The sequence below is a fragment of the Prinia subflava genome, chromosome 2 (assembly GCF_021018805.1).
Source record: "Prinia subflava isolate CZ2003 ecotype Zambia chromosome 2, Cam_Psub_1.2, whole genome shotgun sequence".
NCBI lineage: Eukaryota > Metazoa > Chordata > Aves > Passeriformes > Cisticolidae > Prinia > Prinia subflava.
This window is the reverse complement of record NC_086248.1, coordinates 89,351,227-89,372,544: the sequence shown is the minus strand read 5'-3', so window position 1 is coordinate 89,372,544 and position 21,318 is coordinate 89,351,227. Positions and strand designations below refer to the sequence as shown.

At 38.8% G+C, this 21,318-nt stretch overlaps 1 protein-coding gene across 1 annotated transcript in view; it reads right to left on the bottom strand.

Moving 5' to 3' along the window:
• The window catches only part of KIF26B (kinesin family member 26B), a 279,048-nt gene that overhangs the window by 153,678 nt on the left and 104,052 nt on the right, over positions 1–21,318 (bottom strand). The window contains exon 4 of the mRNA XM_063390955.1: positions 12,271–12,437. Coding sequence (XP_063247025.1) covers positions 12,271–12,437 — 167 coding nt within the window. The remainder of the gene's footprint in view (positions 1–12,270; positions 12,438–21,318) is intronic.

Here is a 21,318-nt window from a genome sequence, read left to right as displayed (position 1 = left end):
ATAATGGCAGTTTAACAGAAACAAGCAAGCAAAACCCTCTGAAGTTCATCAAAAAACCCTTACAATTAAAATACTTACTTTTAAATCATTCCTGTACAAATTAGGAAAAATAAGAATTTACTTCTTTCTTTATGGCATTTTTTTTCTCATGCTTTGTTACAGTGTTGCTGTCTGAAAGAGTAAAAGAAATGCTTTTCCTTGTTTGTGCACCTTCACACACAAGGGAGTATGTCTTCCCAGATTGTTAAGTGTGACAATTACGACTCTCTAATGCAGCTTCCCACATAGCAAAAGCAATGGATTTACATTAAACCTCTTAGAGCCCACACAAAGTGTGGTTACCTTCAGTTTTGGTATGGGTTTTTTTTCAAATATCAATTCTAATTTAAAAAACAGACTCTAAAAGAAAACTATTTGTTCTTTTCTACCCTTGTTCACTTCAGCAGGTCACTGCCCTTTCCTAAATGTACTTCCTAAACATGCACATTTCATTACCATTCAGAATTTGTCTGGATCCAACTTCCTGCCATTACATCCTGACATGCTTTTGTCTGCTAGGCTGAAGTCCTCCAGTATCACGTTTCTGTTCCCTGCAGAGGTTCCCTGCACACTGTCAACACATCTCTCAGTAAATCTGTTTGATAAACTAAAGTCAAGCTCTTCGAAGGCACGGTTTCTAAACTGTTAATCATCTTAGGGAAGGGGGCCCCTTCCCAGAGCCTTCTCCATTTTTTCAACATCTTTCTTTACGGTGGACAGCAGAATTAAACAGAGTATTCTACCCACGGCCATATATACTTCTAATGCAGACCTAATTCTTCACAGCCTCTCTTCATGTGTTTTCTTACAGATATAAGAGTAGCATTAGCCCTCCTGGCCACAGTGTCCCACTGTGAGCTCATATGCAACTAAAATCATGACACAGATCTTTTCCAATGGCCACTTCTCAGTCCACTGGTCCCTCTACCGTAAGCTTGGTCCAGGTTCTTTACTGTGGGTTTTATGACATTACATTTGATATGTGTGGCTGGCACAGGTCACTGTTACCAGCCATCTTCCCAACACCACTTGCAAGGTTTAACAATGTTTTCCCATTAAGAGCTCTATGGAATTCTATATCTCTACCGAATCCCAACAGGAGCAGAATCATTTAACATGATACAGAATTTCACCTAGTTTCATCCATTTAATGCATTCCCAGTTTGTTTCATATTGCTGTTCATAATGTATTAATCAAGAATTCACAGGGTGTTAAACCAAACAGCTCAGTGAGATATACATAGATATACATAGATATACATAGATGATATTGTATCAGTTGTACTTTACTAACTCCACATGCAATTACCTCAGGAGCAACATTTCAAGCCAATATTACCAACACATGTTATCTATAATCCTGAACTCACAGGCAATATTTTTTTTTCTTATTGTATCCCATCACAGGAATTTTCCTCTTAGCCCTGCATCAGTGTCAGGTCCAGTATGTTTTATGGGGACCTGGACAGTTTTACTAAACTCTTGAATAGGTAATAAAGGTAGTATGCCTAAAATAGTGGCATATTACCTCCCTGGTGTCCCCAGAATTTCTTGATTTAGTAAAATACTTCTATTTCCTTTTCAGAGTTTTGTTTTCCTTCCTTCTAGTCCCATCCCCATGCATTGCTTCATGGAAAAGGTACAATTCTCATTTCTATGAGCCCTCAACATTATTTCATGACATTTGCAGTATAAAATGCTCCTCTTCAATGTGAGGAATCATAGGAATACTTTTTTCAGCTTTCATTGTACAAGTCCACTCCTGATCTGCATGCATACAGACAGAAATTGAATAAAAATAAATTTTAAAAAATATTAATAAAAAAATAAAGAACTACACATAATCTAAATATGCAAAATCTAAAGACTTGTAACTCAGAGACCCAAGAATTATTTTGTTTTTCCTCCTGATTATTTGCATCTCATTCAGGACAGGTACTAGTTCAGGCTGATAGAAATGCTAGCTTTGGAGCACAAACCCTATTGAGAGAACCAAAATAAATCGTAATAAGCAAGTTTCAAACAGAAAGCCTAAGGCTAATTAAATGACCTGAACTAGAGGCCATGAGGCCCTTGGGGATCTCTGAACAGTGCTGTCTTGCAGATTTTAGAAATAGGTAGCTGGATGTTACTCAAGCGTCTCCCACCTTGCACAACAAATCAGGTATTTCCACAATACAACATGGCTCATTAAAGTGGTTGTGTCTTAATACAAGGTTGATGCTGCTGTAGGAAAGGACATACAAACAGGTATTCAGAAAAGAAACAACTATAAATTCTGCTAATGTTGTATTTTCTCTCTTTGCCCAGATTGCCACAGTTTTCACTTACTCAGCATTCTTTCTTAGATGAGATAACTATCTTGGTTCCTTCCTCTCATGACTGCTGGGATGATAAAACCAAAGATCACATCACCAGTTAACAGCAGTAGTTCTTTAGCCTGGTTATTCAAAAAAAATGTACTAATATGCAACCTACATGAATCTCTGAGTACACCCTAAGAGGATATTTGAATCCATTGCCCAATTTTCACCAGAAGAACAGAGATAATAAAGAAATCAAGTCTCTATCGATTTCCTGAAAGTAGACACATGAAGAGGCAGACCCTGTCTACACCTTGATTGAACACATCTTTGAAAATTTCTGATTAAACAATAGAAAATACACCTGAAGGAAAAGCCTCTAGAATTCCCCAATTATACAAAAATCCCTAAACCTACATCCTAAACTCACAAAATCTCAAGAAATGCGTTCACAGGGAAAATTTTGGCTGTTAGTTGCAATGTTCCTGTAATTATTTATGAATGTGTACATTCATTTCTTGTTTTATTCTTCAACAGGTCTGTTTCATGAAAGGCAACCAGTATTGTCAAATCAAGATGTGTGCCAGAAAGCTCTGGAGTCCCTGCACTGCATTCGTATATTCCTGAGCCTACGTAACTCAGAAGAGACCAAGAATTTGAGCAAGATATGTCAGTGGACAGCAGTTGTGAGATGGGCATCATGTTCAATTTACAGCTGAGCAAAGAGCTGAGCTTCCAAATCTCTATTTGCTGTGAGCCACCTACTCATGTACACAGGTGGGCTGGGGTGTTGCATTTTATAAGCACATTACAGGGATGAATCTAGACAAGCCCAATTGTCAGCTGTCTACCTAATATTAGATTATGTGGCAATAAACAAATACTTCAACATTTCAGCACATTTTCTTGTTGGTTTTTTATTCTGTGAGCAAGGAAAACTAAAATGGCCTGTATTCCTTGGTATTTGTAAGGAAAAGCCAGTCATTCAGCAGTTGAACAGATTGCTGTCAAGGTTAAGAAAACGCTGGCTGAGCACGTGATGGAGAATGCCACAGCCAAGGTAAAGCACAGCTGAATTTCAAGGCTGCTGGGGCAGCACTATAATGGTACTTGTAACAGGAAAGCAGCAATCGGAATAAAAGTTTGCCGCTCTGAACTTCCAGGTGTTTAGGGAAAAGTCTCGTTACTATGGATTTATGATCTCTCTGAGCAAAGGTTATTTTGATGTTTTTCAAAACAGAGAGAAAAAAACAACTGGTGGTGCATATAATTTTCTGCTTTAGACAGTGCAACTACATCAATTCATCTTTCTCTCCCCACAAATCAAGACAGAGACACTGTAAATCAGAACTCTCACGTCAAGGTTTAAGGGAAGCAAGAAATATGCAAAACAGTAAATCAACATGAGGTTTCCTATACTACAGTTGGCAGTCACAACTATACTAAAAGTCAAAAGATTAATGCTGACCATTTTCATTTCCACTTCCTTAAGAGTAAAAAGCAAGACTGAACACCAGGAATCTTTGGTAACAGGTGCTGAGGGATTACTGCACATGCTGCCAGCAATTTTTCTCAATGTATATGTCAGGTTTCAGGGAAAGGCAATGTTGAAGGAAGGAAATAGCCTTAGTTCCTTTTAAGATTTTCTGTATCAGTGGAGGATGTTCAAGTAGCCAGTATTCTGGCACTCAAGAAGCCCTGTTAGAAAGTAGAAGACAAAACCTATGCTTAATTAGACTACCCCTTTTCAATCTGTTGAAATCAGCAGAAAATCACAAGATGTGACAAGAAGTAGAAAAGAGGTTACCTCTGTTTTAGCATAGTGTATGGAGAGCAGCAGGAATTCAACCTCCATACATCTAGGTACTTCTCTACTGAATGCTTAAAATGAAGAATTAGGAACACAAACCCACGAAAAACTGCCTCCTCCTTTAACAAACCACTAAAACAATCAGGGCCTAAGTGCCAGATCATCAGTATCCCATATTCTTCCCTACATGCAAAGCATTTTTTGGTACATGGCATCTAAAACATGAAACTCACAGCAAGAAAAGGGCCAGCATAGTCATTTATAGGCCTAAAGCCTTTTATCTGTAACAGCAGTCATCAGTGGGGCACGGATAGACACGGCAAACTCTAAGCTAAGGGAACATCTCAGAACATGGAACTAAGACCATTGCTAATTACTGAAGATAGGAAGTGTCTTGGTTACCTCCTTCTGCCTTGATGGAGGCTAGATCTCCTTGATGGAGATCTTCTACAAAGCATTTACACGGCATGAAGTAGATTAAATAGGTGTTTCCATTATTGGCCCTTTTCACTGTAATATAATCAGCTGTTGACTCTTGGATCTCAGAGAGACGAAGGGCACTTTTGCCCTTACTTACCCTCTTTGCTTACTAGGTAAATGGATCTTTGGTTATCATGCATTTTCATGGATTTGTACTTGAGGAAATAAGCAGACAGAAAAAAGGAGGGGAAAGTGTATATAAATGCATTGGATTCACAGATGCCATTTTGAATCTAAAAACTGAACACAACCGATTATATAAAAATTAATAGGGAAAATGAATGCCAGACACAAGCTCAAATTTGTGTATCTAAGAAAGTAAAAATTTAAATGGTGCAAAAGACATGTTTACAGAAACAGAAGTTTATAACTAAACACCACTGATCCCTACAGGAATCAGAAAGATCTATGATTTGGGGGTTCTAGGCAATATATACCGGGAAAAAATAATATAATGAATTATACCTAGAAGACAAGACATCCATTTTAAGGTAATCTCTTAAGCAGAAAAAAAATCCACAGAATGTATCCTTTGCTTTACAGAACCAGATATTCATATCACAGAGAAGCATTATATCTCAAAACTTTACAGAGAAAAAGGGAGGAAAGGGACTAATTTTCTCAAAACTCTGAAAGGCTAGCTACACAAGAAACTGCAAATCTTGATGACTATTTAAATAACAACATTATTTAGTGATTACATTTCCATCAATACAAAACAAACCATATGTGGGGCAAGTGCAGGTCAGAAAACACTCTCCTTGTGCAGTGCATGGAAGCAGGTGTAGCACAGTTCAATAAAGACATAACATCAAAGTAACATACCTTTCACAGGAGGGAATTTTAATCTCTCTGTTCAGTGGTAAATAATTTGTTCCTGGATAGTAATCTTTTCCTTTAGATTCTTCTAAACAGTCATATTTTTAAAATATGCTTAGACCAGAAAACTACATTTGTTAACTTAAAGCATACAGAGCTGTTTACCTTAAGTGGATTACTTGATACTAGGAACATGAGGAGGATTTACATCCTTTTCATCAGTTGCATGCTTTGAGGCTAAGCAGATGGCACACCCCTGCAAGTACAGTATTCTACAATAATCTAGGGTAGTTTTAGCTTATTTCTTTTTATAGCTCCATGGGTCACTCCCCAAACCCTATTTAAAAGTCAAGTCCATTATCTGTATTTTAAGAGGTGAATGCAAGCTAATAATCTGCAACCCACATACAGTGTCTGTAACTGGCACAAAGATTTGAATTACCTTTGTTCACAGCCCAGTGCCAACTTAAACATATCCCAACTAGATTTCCAACCCAAATCTAAAGAATGTATACATTTTCTTAAGCTTTTGTTTAAATAATGGCAGCATGCAACATCCAAAGATTCAGACACCATTGCTTCTGATATGTACCCCACACAATTCTTGTTAGAAATGGACCTACACTGGAATCTTGCTGTTAAGCTTTCTTCTTCTTTTTTTTTTTTTTTCTTTTTTTTTTATCTAACAACATGAACTGATTCAAACCAAAGTGTCATGGGGAGTGTGTCAGTTTTGAAATAAAAAATTACTGGAAATTGTTTGGAACCCAAGATAGAACTACCATGCAGAATTAGAGATCATTGAAATACCTTTGCTTTCCCTCTTCCAGATGTGGCACTGAAGTCCTAATTTTTTCATTGCATATCAGATCATTGCCTCCACTACTACACACTGACTATTCTTGCATGTAACTCACATAGTCTTTCTCACCAAAACTTTCATTTTGTTTACACTGAACCATAGAAAACGAGTATTCCCTATGCCTCAACTGCCAGCTTTCTCTCACTTCACGAGAGTCACAATTCCCTTCTGACTGGCATTTAATTTATATACATGAAATAACACCAATAACAGAAAGCAGAAACAGCCTGTTAGTTACAGCTCTCACAGCAACAGGAAGCACAGAAAAGCACTATGAACATAGATCTCTTGCATTACTGAGGAATGTTGAGCAAGTATGAAAAATCAGCCACTGAAGATGTGCACTCAAACCTAGGTGCCAATTTTAAACGTTTCATGGTCTTTCAGGAAGACTGAGATCATTGTGATTAAAATTTCTCCCACGAGCCAGCCCAAGACAGGCTTTGAAGGTAGAAATATTTGTGAAAATGATTTACAGATGTTTCCAAACTTTCTGCCAGAATTCCTTCTGAAAGATAGTCTGTGGATCTTTCATCTTAACATTCTTTTTATGTATTTCTTATGCAGTGTACAGTATATTCTTTTTATGTATATCTTATGCAGATAAGGATGAGGGAGAAGAGTCAGAAATTCTGATCAGTGTTATTAATATATAGTTCTTCAAAATGTCCAAGAATCTGACCACAATTTAACCGTTAAATTTAGTTTGGTCAGCTAATGAAAGAAAATCCAGTTAAATTCTGCATCGTTTAGACAGCAAGAAACCAAAAACGTGTTTCCACTCAAGTCTCAGAAAATAATTTTCTCTGAAGGATGTTGAGGCGACAACTATTTAATATCAAGAACTTTCCAAGCCCAAGTGCCCAAACTAGGGAACCACTGCATGGCTTGAAAGAGCAACTGGGTCCACCACTCTTCAGCATGAAGAAACGTTATCATCTCAGTCATCTACTGTTCAGACTAAAACATTGCTTAGAAAGGCACAGACAAGCAGCTTTCACTATCTGCCAATGTTCACAGGCTCTTTCCTGAGAGGTCTCTGAGGCCTCTGCAGCTCCAATGCCCTGGGTGTGCCTTGACAGCCTGGTATGCACTTGTCACAGGAGTATCAACTGCAGATTCCTGAGCTGGCCCTCTCACCTGCCAGTGGCACAGCAGGTTCCTGAGCTGGCCCTCTCACCTGCCAGTGGCACAGCAGGTTCCTGAGCTGGCCCTCTCACCTGCCAGTGGCAGGCTTCAGCTACACTGCTCACAGCCAGACTACCCATACAAATACAGTGTTTCTCCTGTGGACCTTCCCTTGCCAAAGCTGGGCTCCATGGAACAAGGATTTCAACCCATTTCCTTCTCTGCTAGCTGTTTCTTAGCTGTTTTTCCTGTTCATGTTCTGACAAATTCTCTGTTGCAATGCCAGGAAAAATTTGTTTTTTGTAAACTTGCCCCAGACCTCCAAAAAACTCAAGCCAGGACATTAAAATGGTGTGCCTACAACACACAGTAGTCTTTAAGGGAAAGCCCTGGTGTTTCCGGATTCCTTTGAGCTTTAAAACAGACATATACACAAAGATTGTGTAGACTAACTATAAGGAAAAACAGCAAACATCAAAAGCTGTGTGATTCAATGAAGTTTCCCACATGTATGTAAAAAACAGGGAGGCATGAGATTCCAGGGTTTCCGGAGTGCTAAGTAATGAAAACAGCACAGCAGCTTGAACTAGAGAGCCCCACAAATACTGTCTTCATGTCGGCTTTGTAGTCCATGCAAGATGCAAGGGAATTTTAAAAAATATTCAAAAAGGATTCTCTGGAATGGAAGGGAAACCTGTGGAATATCCAGCAAGCATTTTGAACACAACATTCACTGTACCCCTTTGGCCGTGGTGCACTGCCTCACCCCCTCCTCCCATGCTGCCACACCACACAGGCATGGGGAATGAGTGGGGAAAGGATCACCAGCACTTTTGCCAAGAATTAAGGTAACTGTAAGTAGAGCTTATCCCACAGTGAATAGCTGAGTATGCATTATACATGCAACTAAGTTTTTCTATTCTTATTTTGTCTTATTGTAAGAGTTTTTAAATAATTGGACATTCTGTTTGAAAAACATGCCTTGCAACATCTACAGCAGTAGCATTGCGTGGCCTTTAGTGTTTAGTTGCATAAAGACTTGGAAAATGATCCCCAGAACAGATTTTTCAGGCTACTTTCAAGATTATCTATATTCCCATTAGGCTCAATTAATCCAAATATGACTATATCTGATTTCAGACTGAGGTAGGCTTTTGTTTCAAATACACTGTCACACTTTCTGACTAGCAACAGGAAACAAGTTTAACATTCAAAAATATCTCCTCCCCAAAAGTTTTTTACCTTTTTTTACATCTCAAGTGAAATGGGCTTCTGTGCCTCTCCTTCGTTCTGATGAAAGTTCTTCCTCTCCAATAAAGCAAGTTTACTGTGATGGGGCAAAAAAGGAACACACCAAGATCCCAAAAACTTTAATGTATTGTCACGGACAACAGAAAGGCTCTGGTTCAATTTTTACTTCTACTTCCTGCATTGTCCTATCGCCCTCAGAGAGACTACTGAAACTTTAAAGTCCAGTCAAAAGAGAGATATTTTCTAATTCAGAAGGGCAGGTTTATTTGCAGAGTAGTCAGGCCAAAGCTGAAGTCAGAATCACAGAAATTTTCTCCATGTAGAAACCAGCATAGACAGGAATAAAATTACTATGCCCCTTGGTCCAATAAAGCTTCACAGAGACACCAGGGAAACCAGTGACAGAAGGCCCTTCCCCTATTTCTTTGGCAGTATCAGCAAGGAATCTACTAATCCCCTAACTGAGGTGGCACACTCCTACATTGTGCTGGGAGGACACAAGGCAAGAGGCTGGCACACCTTAGGCTGCAATGGCCCAAAGATGCTCTGCTTCTTAGGACAAAGACCCAAACTGAAGGCAGAAGTTAAGTCATGCAAAAAAATTCTAAAATGCTCTGTAAATGATTCATTATGAGTAAAGAATCCTAACATTATTTCACATTCACTAAATGAATTATTCTCATCATGAACGTGTACTAGAAAGAAATAGGATGATGCTAAATTAGCATGATTGAAGCATATCTGAGACAAAAATGAGTGATAGTCCTAAACAAAAAGGCAAATTTAGCGCTTGTCACTAAAAGCACAATTGATTGAATTCAGTTTCTGTGTCAGAATCACCATTAGAAATTCATTATTCATACCTGTATCATCTAATATTCATAAGCCTAGCAGCTGAGCCCTTTGGACAGTTTTCAGTGTCTGTTCCTTTAACACATTCACACCCTGTCCCATAGGAACCCCGACGTGTCATGAGTTCCCTCGCAGCAATATCCCAACAAATGACAATTCACAGGAGCTGCAGCCCTTTTAGCTTGGAAATCTGACAGCTGTAGATCCTGAAATGTAACAGTCAATTATTGAGACATCTGATAAGTCTCCTGGTTTTTAAAAACACTGTGGCCTTAGGATACTTCTCCACGGCTCGATGCCAGCTATAGGCCAGTCAAGTGACTGTCGCTGTTGAACTAATAGTGCCTGAGAACAGCAAAATTATGAGCTCCCAGTATTCCATGCCTGATATTTCTGAAGTAATTACAACCAAAAGTTCCATGGATGCCTTGACATTTCCTCTGTACTACAGTATTTTAGTTAATTGGTTTTTTTCCTGATGATGGATGACTTATATCTGAACCTCATCTCAGGTTTGCTTTGCTTGTTAGGGAAGTTAGAGTGAAATACTGTGGGTCATTATTCAAATTTCAAAGGAATAGGATCTGCTCTTCAACTCTGAACTTCAGCTTCACATTGGTAAATTTCTCTGGCTCTGCAATAATTTCTTACTTACTCACTGTGAAAACACAGTATGTGATGCACATTCAAAAAAGCATATATAGCTGGTAGTCACTTTGTGACAACCATAAAAAGCAAAAGCTTAGAATTCATAGGCCTGGTACAAAGGACTATTTGACATTGTAAGCAGTGCACCATCTTAATGAGTCAGACAATCACTGCCTTCTACTTTGCATTTTATAATACACATACAAATAGGTCCCTACGCTTCCTACCACAGCTTGGCAGAAATGCAAATAGACACAGAAGATGCAAAACAAAAATTAGTGATTCAGATTTGGAAAACAACTTGGCGATTTTCTTGTTAAAAGGTCAAGCAGTGAACAACTGACTTGAATTTGCTGCTTAAATTGCCAGCAGATGATGTAACTCTAAATCCAGGACAAAACTGACTTACATAAGAGATATTAATCTAATTGTGCAATACCCCAAACTAAACCAGTCACTTTTGTCTTGCAAATTATGTCTTAAAAATAAGCAGTCTAAACATAAGATCTCTGCTGGACCAAGCACACCCAAGAATTCACAACATCAGCTACAAGCTAACAGAGTTCTACTTAAAATGCTATGATTTACACTAGGGATTCTGAGTAAATTTAATTAGTTTCCGACATTTCAGCAGAGTATATTAGGAACAAATGAATTCTCTCAGCATAAACAATGAAGAACAAATCAGTTAAGTCATCTTCATAAATCAATTCATGCTAAAATATGTGCTAATCCCAATCTGCACTCCAGCTAGATATTACCATGTGTGTACATTCAGCAATTTTAATTTAAATTGCCTGCAGTTAAACAGAAAAGGGCAGCAAACCAAGACCACTGTCATCATTCACATTTGCTATTGCAGCATCTCATCTGTAAAGAAAAAATGGCAGAGTTGCCCCAAACAACAGGATCTTCTAAAATGCTACGCTTAATCCTTTTACACGACTCACTTGCTGTATGACACTGATGGAACATGTGCAGCCCTCATGTTGGTGAGGAAAAACAGGAAAGGAAAATCTCTTTTACAGATTTACAGAGTCCAACAACTTTATAAGTTTTCCATTCACCTTTAAATAAAATAGAAGCATGTGGAATTACTAACAGTTTGGCTCTCTCAGGGGAAGGAAGCTGATCGGAAAGTGCTTGAGGCGCTCACTCAAAGTTCACTCCGTGTTTTGAAATCAAGATCTCTCACTGGATTGGATTGGCAGTGCTATAATAATGGCTTATTCTCCTGTTATTTCCTTACTCTTCCCAAGTCAATCTTCTAATTAATAAAAGGCTTTAAAAGACAAGGATTATTTCAATGTCTTTTCTTACATAAGGATTCAACTGGGCTAAAGAGATTCTGTTTTGCAAAGAGCACATTTCTGCACAAAAAAAATTTCATTGGTGATAATTGATATTTCACTTATTAGCTGATATGCCCATTTAACAAAACATTTTACTAACAAATTAATCAAGATAGCCATACGATTTTCTAAATTAAACTTTATCTCACTGATTTTTTTTAACAATGTCTGAATATTCTACATAAAGCAAGTTCCAAGATTGAATTTAGACCCTTAGGTCAATTTAGTGGAATGATGGGGACTGGAGCTGAAATCAGAAACCTTAATTTTTCAGTCTGAAAATGACACCTTGATAATTTCCCAAGATGGAAGTAAAATTCAATAAAGAAGTCTGAAGATTGCCACCAAACGAACTAGCCACCTCCAGCTCTATTGTCTAAGGAAATTACTTGGATGGGCCCTTCTCATTCAGAGATGCATCCCTCTAAATATGTCACAAAGTCAAGTGCTATTCTGGGAGCACAATCACATTTTAACCCAAACCAAGCACTAAAGAGATATTTTACAGAAGAGGGTAGAAGTACCATCCCATTTTACAGATAAATGCATGTAGGTGGATTAAACAACATTTTCATGGTAATTCCCACAAGTTTGTGACAGATCTGTATCTACAGCCATGTTTTGACATGTACTGTAGCCTGTCAAGCCCACTTCTTCTTTACAGAGTTGTTGCCTTTAAAAGAAATTATGTGTCCAGCAAAGGAAAATCTTGGAAATCTCTCTTACCTGGCAAAAAATGATGCTGCCACCGAGGTGCCTGTGGATACTTCACTGGCAACATACGTGCTCTGGGAAGCAGGGAAGGTGTACAGGGAGGGTTTATCTGCATTGTAGCGGTTCAAGGCTGCTTCAGTCAGGCCCTCTCGACTAGTCTCTGTCATAAGCTGAGATATCTGAAGACAGAAAACAAACAGAAGTGTCATCAGCTAAAGCTCACCACTGGCTGACCACTCCTAACCCAGCAATGCCTCCAGACTGCAGATGGAGTAAGAGAGAGGCACTTCATTCACTCCCTCTGCTGCTCTGTGAACAAGCTTGTTGCTGCTTTCATACTAATCTACAGTACTTAAGCTCAGCTCTAACCTTGCATGCATTAAAACTGACTGGATAAACTTATCCCATCACTAAAAATGTCTATAATGCACACGGTTTTCCATCCATACAGAAAAGAAAGAGTAAAACATAATCCTTGCTTGGTCTTACCTCAGGATGAAAGAAATAGAGATTAGATTTGTGCAAAATATGTATGTTTTACTTTGGGGGGAGGGGTTGAGAGGGAATTAAAAGAACAACCTTTTTTTGCCTTTGTAAAATAACATCTTTCTAGTGTATTAAGCATTTTTGCTGACCTTTCCCCAGCAAACTCAACGCATAGCATAGAAGAGAGTCTCTTGGGATCTTAGACAATTTATCTTCTCTCTGCAAAACTGGGATCATTACTATTTACTTTCATTGCCTTTCTTAAAAAGTTTTAAACATCATGTGATTTCATTCTTCTTATGGTCCATTTTTTCCTGTTAGGAAGTCTCATCTCAGCCTTTCACTGTCTGAAAAGAATCGGAGTTCCATCAGACTTGACCCAGTTCTCCTCAAATTAACTGAAAGGTCTTTGACTTTAGGGAAAGCTGGGTAAGCTTTACTGAAGCAACTCCTCAATACTTTGAATTCAGTTTCTTGACTTCTTCTGCATGAATTTACAATGTGGTAATGTCATCTCCAATACTTCGTGCAATTCCTAACAAATTCCCTTTCCTCCTTCCCTCATTTCCATGACAAATAGCTTCTGTTCACCAATGGATGTCACAGGATTGCAACATATGCCTAAAAAGAATCCTCTCATGTTGTTGCTAGCAATCATCCACAGCATAGTTTCCTCCTCCCTGCAGAAAGTTTCCAAGAGGTAGTCTCTCACCTGTTCAATTTCATACCTCTACTTATCACCACAAAAACAACAAAACATCTTTGTGAGGCACATCAAAAAAAGTATTTGAAATCATCCTGAAGTTCTTTTTCCACTTAGGCTTGCTTTATTTCACCTGTTAAACATTTCAGTTATTAAAAGCAAAGTTGAAGAACTGATTTTTATTTGTGAGGGAAAGAAGACATGAAATGGCAGTATTTTTTAGCCCAACTATCATACAACCTCTGTTTCTCTCATAGAAAATTGCTATCCATTCTGCCATAGCTAAGAAGATAATCTAAGTGCTTACGCTTATTTTACATACTTTTAGACCAATCAACTGTAATACTCCAAGAACAGAAATGCTAAACTAGCCTCTCTATTTTTATGAGGAATCAGAAAAATTGCTGGAAGTGCCCCCATCATGTTAATCCCATGCTGAGCCATTCCAATTTACAGCATTCACTACACTGAATGAGCAGTGCTCTCAGAAGGCTATAGCTGAAAACCTGGACTGAAACCATCTCAATACTACTGGTAGAAAGCAGGAATTTAGGCTGTCTGCCAGAATACCTCCTTACATTTCCAGCGTGCCAGGAGACAATTCTTCAGTGTCCTACTACCCTATGTATGTCCACCTGGGGCACCCAGCACACTTGAATTCACTAAACAGTATTTCCTAAATAGTACATAATACTTGATAACTCAGTTATGAACTAACACAAGATTCTGCTCTATCCCCTTCAATTATCCAGAAACCAAATTCCTCACCTTCCATGTTGGGAACTGCTGAACAGACAGCCCTCCCTTCAGAGAAGAGTGTACATATAAACCTAGCCTCATCTGAGTTCATCCAATGCAAATATATGTAATCAGGATGGATCATCATTAATTAATTACCACTGCTGACAATGCCACTAGGAAGTGCTACTCCCGTGGCAAATTAGGTTAAAAAGTTGGTGAGTTGACTTATCTCAACTGCAATCATAACCTCCCCAACTTCTGCCAAATAAAGATTTGCAGCTCCAAATATGAATTTCCACAGCCAGTGCAATACAATTCTATTGGCGTCAGCAGACGCCTGAAGCTGTGAGACAGTGAGGCTTGAGAGAGGTATTTCAGACAATTGCAAAACAGGACAGTATTTGTGAGTCTTGGTGTTTAGGACAACATAAAAGCCACGTAAATGTCACATTGATGACCTGGTTTCTGAAATTGTAGAGACTGTCCGATGATCCTCGTCCACATGCACAAGTCTAACGTGAATTTCACAGAGCCATAAAATGTCTCAAACTGATTGTGCACATCACCTGAAAGTATCACTCTCAAACTTCCCAGAAATTGTCTAGAAGCTTGGTTTCTGAGTTTTTTAGATAAGTAGCTCTTAAACACAAGCACTCCAAAATAATCACTTACCAAAGAGACATGAGATTCCTTTACAAAGATATAAACCACTGCCCCTCACTTATGCACTCAGAGAGAAGTAGATATTAGGCAGCAAATAGAATGTTAATGCTTTTTAATAAATGAAGATTTTTATAAAGCCTGTAATTTAAGTCAAATTTTCTTATTCTAAACTACAAAGGAAATTAAGAAAATGGTGGAAATATTCAAACATATTCACAAATTCTGTATTTGTGGAATCCCACAAATAGAAGAGAGAGAAGTGAGAAAAATAGTTCATAAATTAGTAATTACATATACTATGGGCAAATGCAGAATGGGGTTGTTCTATATAATTGTAGAGGTTTCAGTAATGTAAATAATATAATAGATATGCTGTTTTATCTCGTGTCCTACACAACAGTCCAAGTACTACAGGGATGGTCAGCTGCTCAGACTGCAAGTTCTGAAACTTCCCTATGGTTCTGAGCACCAGCTCCTGCGGGACAGGCAGCAGCTCTCCCTCCTGCTCAATCACACCGCTTGCTTTGCTGCAGAAAACAGGGAGCTATTGTTGACATATCATCTGCAAAAAGCAGCATCCCTGAGTGCCCTCCTAGAGAGGCCCTGGATGGACACTCATAAAACAGCAGACTGGGCTTGTTAAGGACCCTCCTGATCCTGAGGGTCCAGCAACACTGCCTGGTTTCCTCACTGACGCTGGCACACTTCCTAGGCAAAAAATCTGTTTCTTAGCAGGAATGCACTCAGAACTAAATTCCAAATGTACATGATGTCTATCCTTGCACTCCATTGGTTTACTCTTTTCCTCAGCAGGGACACTTCTTAGTCAAGAGTGTATTACAGAGATACCAAAATGGGAACATACCTAAGACACAGAAAAATCAAGATAAAATAAGAACTGGCCCAGCCACAGTTCAGGATCTCCTAACCTAGAAATGATTTCCACTTTAGCACTTTTTACTTTCTGCCATTGTGGGATTTTTTCAACAGTGAAATGTCTCCAGAAGCAATGAAAGCTGAAATATTAACCTGAATTTCAGACATTCTCTAATTCCTAATCTGGGAAAACTGCAACACTATTTTGTGTTACACAGGAAAAGGCCCACAGAAATATCTTGTGATACCTGCAACACATATCACAATGTGATACAGTTAACAGGTTTTGTCTGAGTGAGTTCAAGTCACTCTGTTGCTATCTTTTCCTTCAATCCCTTTGGTCATGCAGCCAGTGGAAAGGTAAGGTAGGGAAAGGTAGTGCTATGCTAAATTCTGTGCCAGGCTGTAAACCTTTTATGCATCCAGTACTTTCCAGAGTATTGTTTATACTGCACAAATTTGTACGTGTGGGTCAGTCTACAGGCTGAGTACCTCTCTAGACACCAAGATATGTGCCCACAATATTTGGCTGATAAATCCTCATTTGTTCCCGGAATCCAATACATATACATAAAGCAGGGGGTAGAAAAGAGCCCAGAATACTCACATATCCAAAGACTACTGACTTCAAGTCAGTTATTTTGGATTTCTTTCTTTTGCCTCACAGATTAAGAGTGTAGAAATCATTAAGAAATAGATATGTAGAAATGTTAAAGCAAACTGAAGAGTTCTTAGCAATCTTACTATCTCATTTACTCTGTGCTCCAGTCACAGTACCAAATTAGCTCTTTCTCTTCTGGCCTTGTTTTCTGGAGTTCACACATACACAAACTTGAGTAAATCACCCAGGATATATCATGTATTTAAGGAAAAATGCTCATAGAACAGCCATTTCCAAGGCTCTTGGAGAATATCTTTTTTTGCCCCATCCCAGTTCAAAAGACATAGCTGAAAATTACACTTTGAGCATTAACAAACTCAGATGAATTTTTTTTACCTTTCTCTTTTTTCACACTAATATATGCCTGGCAAGCACAGTTCATCAAAATCTGCCTCTTTACTGTCACCATCTCTCTTAGTAGATGCTGTTTCTGTACTTAAGGGGGAAAATACTTGATTCCTAAATTCTCTTTCTTTTCTGTGAGTACCCACGTAGCATATAGGTGAGGTTTAAGATCAGTTAATAGGATATATTTTGAGAATATATCCTTTATAGAACTGTATATATATATATATATGTATGTGTATATATATACAGTTCCTTTATATATATATATCAGTTCCTTTATAGAACTGATGACAGTACAACACTGCCTGGATAAGCAACAAAAAGACAAAGCATGAAACAACACAACCTTTCATGCCTCAATAAAAACCTTTTAAGTGCACATGGAACAAGACAGATGTCCCTCCCAAGGCTCCATTTTTTTCTTCTGTCCCATAAATGCAAGACAACCATTAACCTCCTTCTTTCACTGCTTTCTGACACTATACAGCAAGAGCTGGAGATAAATCATGATTTAAATTCTGTACTTCACAGGAAAAAGATGGCTCTGCAGTTAAACCACAGATGTCAGCCAGGCTAGATTCTCTTCCCATTCCAATTACAGAGTCTCTTTGTGCATAAGAATTGCCATCATGCAGTAGGAGGTTAACCATATTTACATAGGGGTATTTCATAGCCAAGCTCTGCTCATTAATGTTTCTAAAACTCCTAACTGAGGACTCCCAACTGAAATTACCTTACAAATGAAAGTTAGCATTTATGAAAGATGGGAAATACCCATTGCTCTGGAGGTAGTGAAGCATTCAGGAACATCCCCACAATCTAACTAACAACAGTAACTAATGAATGAAGTGGATGCAGAGAAATGTATGAAATATATCAATATCTGAAGCTGAGTTCAAAATATAAATCTGTGTTCAAGTTCACTGTAAAGCAATTCTCAGTGTCCAGAATTCCTAACCTCAGGAGAGAAGCTCACCAATAAGAAGAAACTGATGGTAGAAAGCTCTCTTTCGTAAACACACATACACTCAAGAATTATTTCTTTGGCAATCCACTCTTTATTCAGAGCAGCAATGAATTTTCTGCCCAATAAATACTGACTAAATTGCTTCCTGGGTTATTTTAGACAATAAATGTCTACATTAACCAAGAAAAAGGTTTTTCTTGAAGACGCCCCTTTTAAGGATGAGTGAGAAAAGCACTAAAGGATACGTCTCTCAAAGCTCTGCGTACCAAAAACATCATAAATTAATATAAACATGTTTATAATACAAGCTTAACAACTTAATGCCAAGTTTTCCATTACGCACAATCAGGTATCCTGGCTATTCTACAGTATTAATCTTTTACCTTCCAACCAACTGCTTTTGGCTCATCAGTTTCTTCTCAGTCATAACAAGATAAAGTTATTCTTCCCGTTTGGCTCAAGGAGGTTTCTGGTGTATGGGAGTGATGAAACCAGCAGTGAGAGGCACAACTCACATCCTGCATGTGGTCTTTCTTCTGACACATGCATGGAAAACCAAACCTTTCCCGAGAACTAAGCAGCCCTGTTTTTCCCGGGCTTGATCTACTAATTCTTAAACGTTGAGGCAAGACTCTAATTTACAAACTAATTTCAAAAACTGAAAGTATTTGTCCACTTCTTTTAGTGCATAAGAGTTCACCGTCTGATGTGACAGGGCAGTGCCTTCCCAGCAGCTTCCCAGCCACTAAAAGTGTCAGTGGAATTAGAGTAACTTGCCTATAGGAAGCAGCATCAGAAAACAAACGGAGCAGGACCTGACACTTCTTGAGTCTCTTCAGAAGGGAAGTTATTACCAAAATACTGGAAGTCTACCCCACCTGGAAAAGGCATTCCGTGCCAAAGGAATTTATCAGTAAGTAGTAGATCCTCTTCCCACAAGTTAGCAATTTTCTCCGAACCCTTCTGGTAATAATGACTTCATCCTTTTTGCCTAACATGGAACTTCTGCATTAAGTCCTGTGCAGTAACAAAAAAATCCAGCATAAATTTATGTTTGGTAGCATTCAAAGGACAAGATAACAGCTGGGATTCATTGTCCTCAGTATAAAAAAAAAAGACAAATGTGGATAATTTGACATTTATTAGATTTCATTTTCATAATTTTACCATCTTGTGGGGAGATGTTAGCATGTGAAAACGGTAAGATAAATAATAATGGTTCAGTTTCAAATATCCTTGTTAAATATAGTTTCAAATGTTTTGAGGTAAATCTGGTAGAGTGTTTACTGAACTACCATTAAATAGAAGTCAGATTTTAAGGGCAGAGGGGTAGAGAAAAAAAGAAATCTTGTGCTGCCCACACAACTATCAAATTATTAACACATCCTTCACAGAGCAAAAAGTAACAATTACACCATTCAATCAGAGAAACTTGAAAGTGGTGTTGTTTTCCAAAGTCATTCATCTTTTAATACACCACAGAGTACCAAGGACATACTCTGCATCTCTCACAAATCACTGACTACAACAGAAGACAGATTTAAAAAATTATTCAGGACAAAGTTCACCTTTAGAAAAAAAATCATTTGGAATCAGTAAGCACGTTTCTATAGCTAAGGGCACTGACACAATCCTACAACATTCTGCCATTTGATTATGACCTTTTTCTCTCCCACTAAAATACTGAGCTGCTCTACAGACAGAGATCACTGCAACTACGGATACAGACTCTGTTTGAACAAGAGCAAGACAGCAGACCCTGATAGTCCTTTCCTTGTCAAAAGAATGTGTTCTATGAGAAGGAGGCTGACAAAGGACATGCATAATGTCTGCTGCATTCAAACTCTTTCTTGGCTGTGGATGTACCGAAGCTGCTTAGCGAAGGCAATGTGCTGTTCCCTGGGAATCCTGAAACTCTAGGGAGTATCTTTGGGCATGCTTTGCTCCTACTTTACACAAACTTGCACACAAAATCTTGAACACTGATCTAGCAGAAGGAGCTACTGTAACAGCACAGATTGCGTGTAAACACAAAACAGGGCACCTTAGAAAGAGTGAGGTTTTTCAAAGGGGGAACCATTGGCATAGCAAGAATATTGATTATGCTTTGTATTTAATCAGAGCCAAGATTCGGCATCAACTACTTTTATTTAAACATAAATTAGTTAACCATGACAGCATGTAGAGTTTAATTGCAACCTCCAGCTTCCTGCTGTCCAAAAGAAATATGACCTCTGACTGCTGCAGCCACTTCCCATGTCCCTCTACAAAGCAGATAATAATAATGATGATGATTATCAATATTATCACTATTGTTAACACAGATCCAGTGCACTCTTCAGCACAGATGAAATCCAGATTTTCACAGGCTTAGGCACATCTTTCCATCAAAGCTTCTATATTATATTTAGTTCCATGTCACACTCAAGAGTTCATTAAATGAAACATTTTGCCATGAATGCTGAATGTCTCAAGATCAGCTACTTAGAGGCTAATGAGACATCCAAATAACGGTGGATTCCTTTTCCGTAATACATTTTCCTCAAATTCTTACATTTAAGAGTTCTGCCTTACAAAATAGGGGTTTTTTTCTCCGGTTGGATCCCTCTAAGAGGCCTGGTGGGATTTATCCAGGAGTACTGTTCAAGTGGATGGTTGATATAATCATGAGACATCTCACAATGACTGCTGAACAGTCTTGGAAATCCAGAGAAGTCCTGATTGATTGAAAGCTTGCAAACACTGTCCGAGTTTTCAAGAAGGGTAAGAGGAAAGACCCTGGTGACTACAAGCTTGTCAGTCTCACTTCAGTGCCTGGTAAAATCATGAGGAAGATTATACTGGGAGTTATTGTGAAACACAGTCATTGGTCACAGCCAGCATGGCTCTGTGAGGGGAATGTCCTGCTTATCAAACCAGCCTTCTTTTAGGACAAGGTAACACACATCAAGAGAAGGCAGTTGATGCAATCTTTTTGAATTTCAGTAAAGCTTTGGATACTGTCTCTCACAGTATCCTTCTGGACAAAATCTCCAGCACACAGCTGGATAAACATGACATGAGATGGGTGAGCAACTGGCTTATGGGTTGGGTGCAAAGAGTTACAGGGAATGGGGTGACATCAGACTGGGGACCTGTCACTAGAGGGGTTCCCCAATAACTTGGTTCATAAATAACTTGGACTCATGGCTCAAACGAATACTAAGTATGTTTGCTGATAATACAAAACTGGGAGGAGCTGTTGACTCCCTTGAAGTCAGAGAGGCCCTGCAGAGACACCTCGACACATCAGAGGGCTGGGCAATCACCAACCATCTGTAGTTCAGCAAGGGAAAGTGCTGGATTCTGCAGCTGGGACACAGTAACCCCAGAAGAACAGACAGACTGGGGAAGGAGATGCTGGAAAGCAGTGCTATGGAAAGGGACCTGGGTATCCTGACCAATGTCAGGTTGAATATTAGCCAGCAGTGCCCTGGCAGCCAGTGGGGCCAACCCTGTCCTGGGGCCATCAGGCACAGCATCACCAGCCAAGCAAGGGAGGAGATTGTCCTGCTCTGCTCTGACTTGGGGCAGCCTCACCTTCAGTGCTGAGGGCAGCTTTGGATGCCATAATAC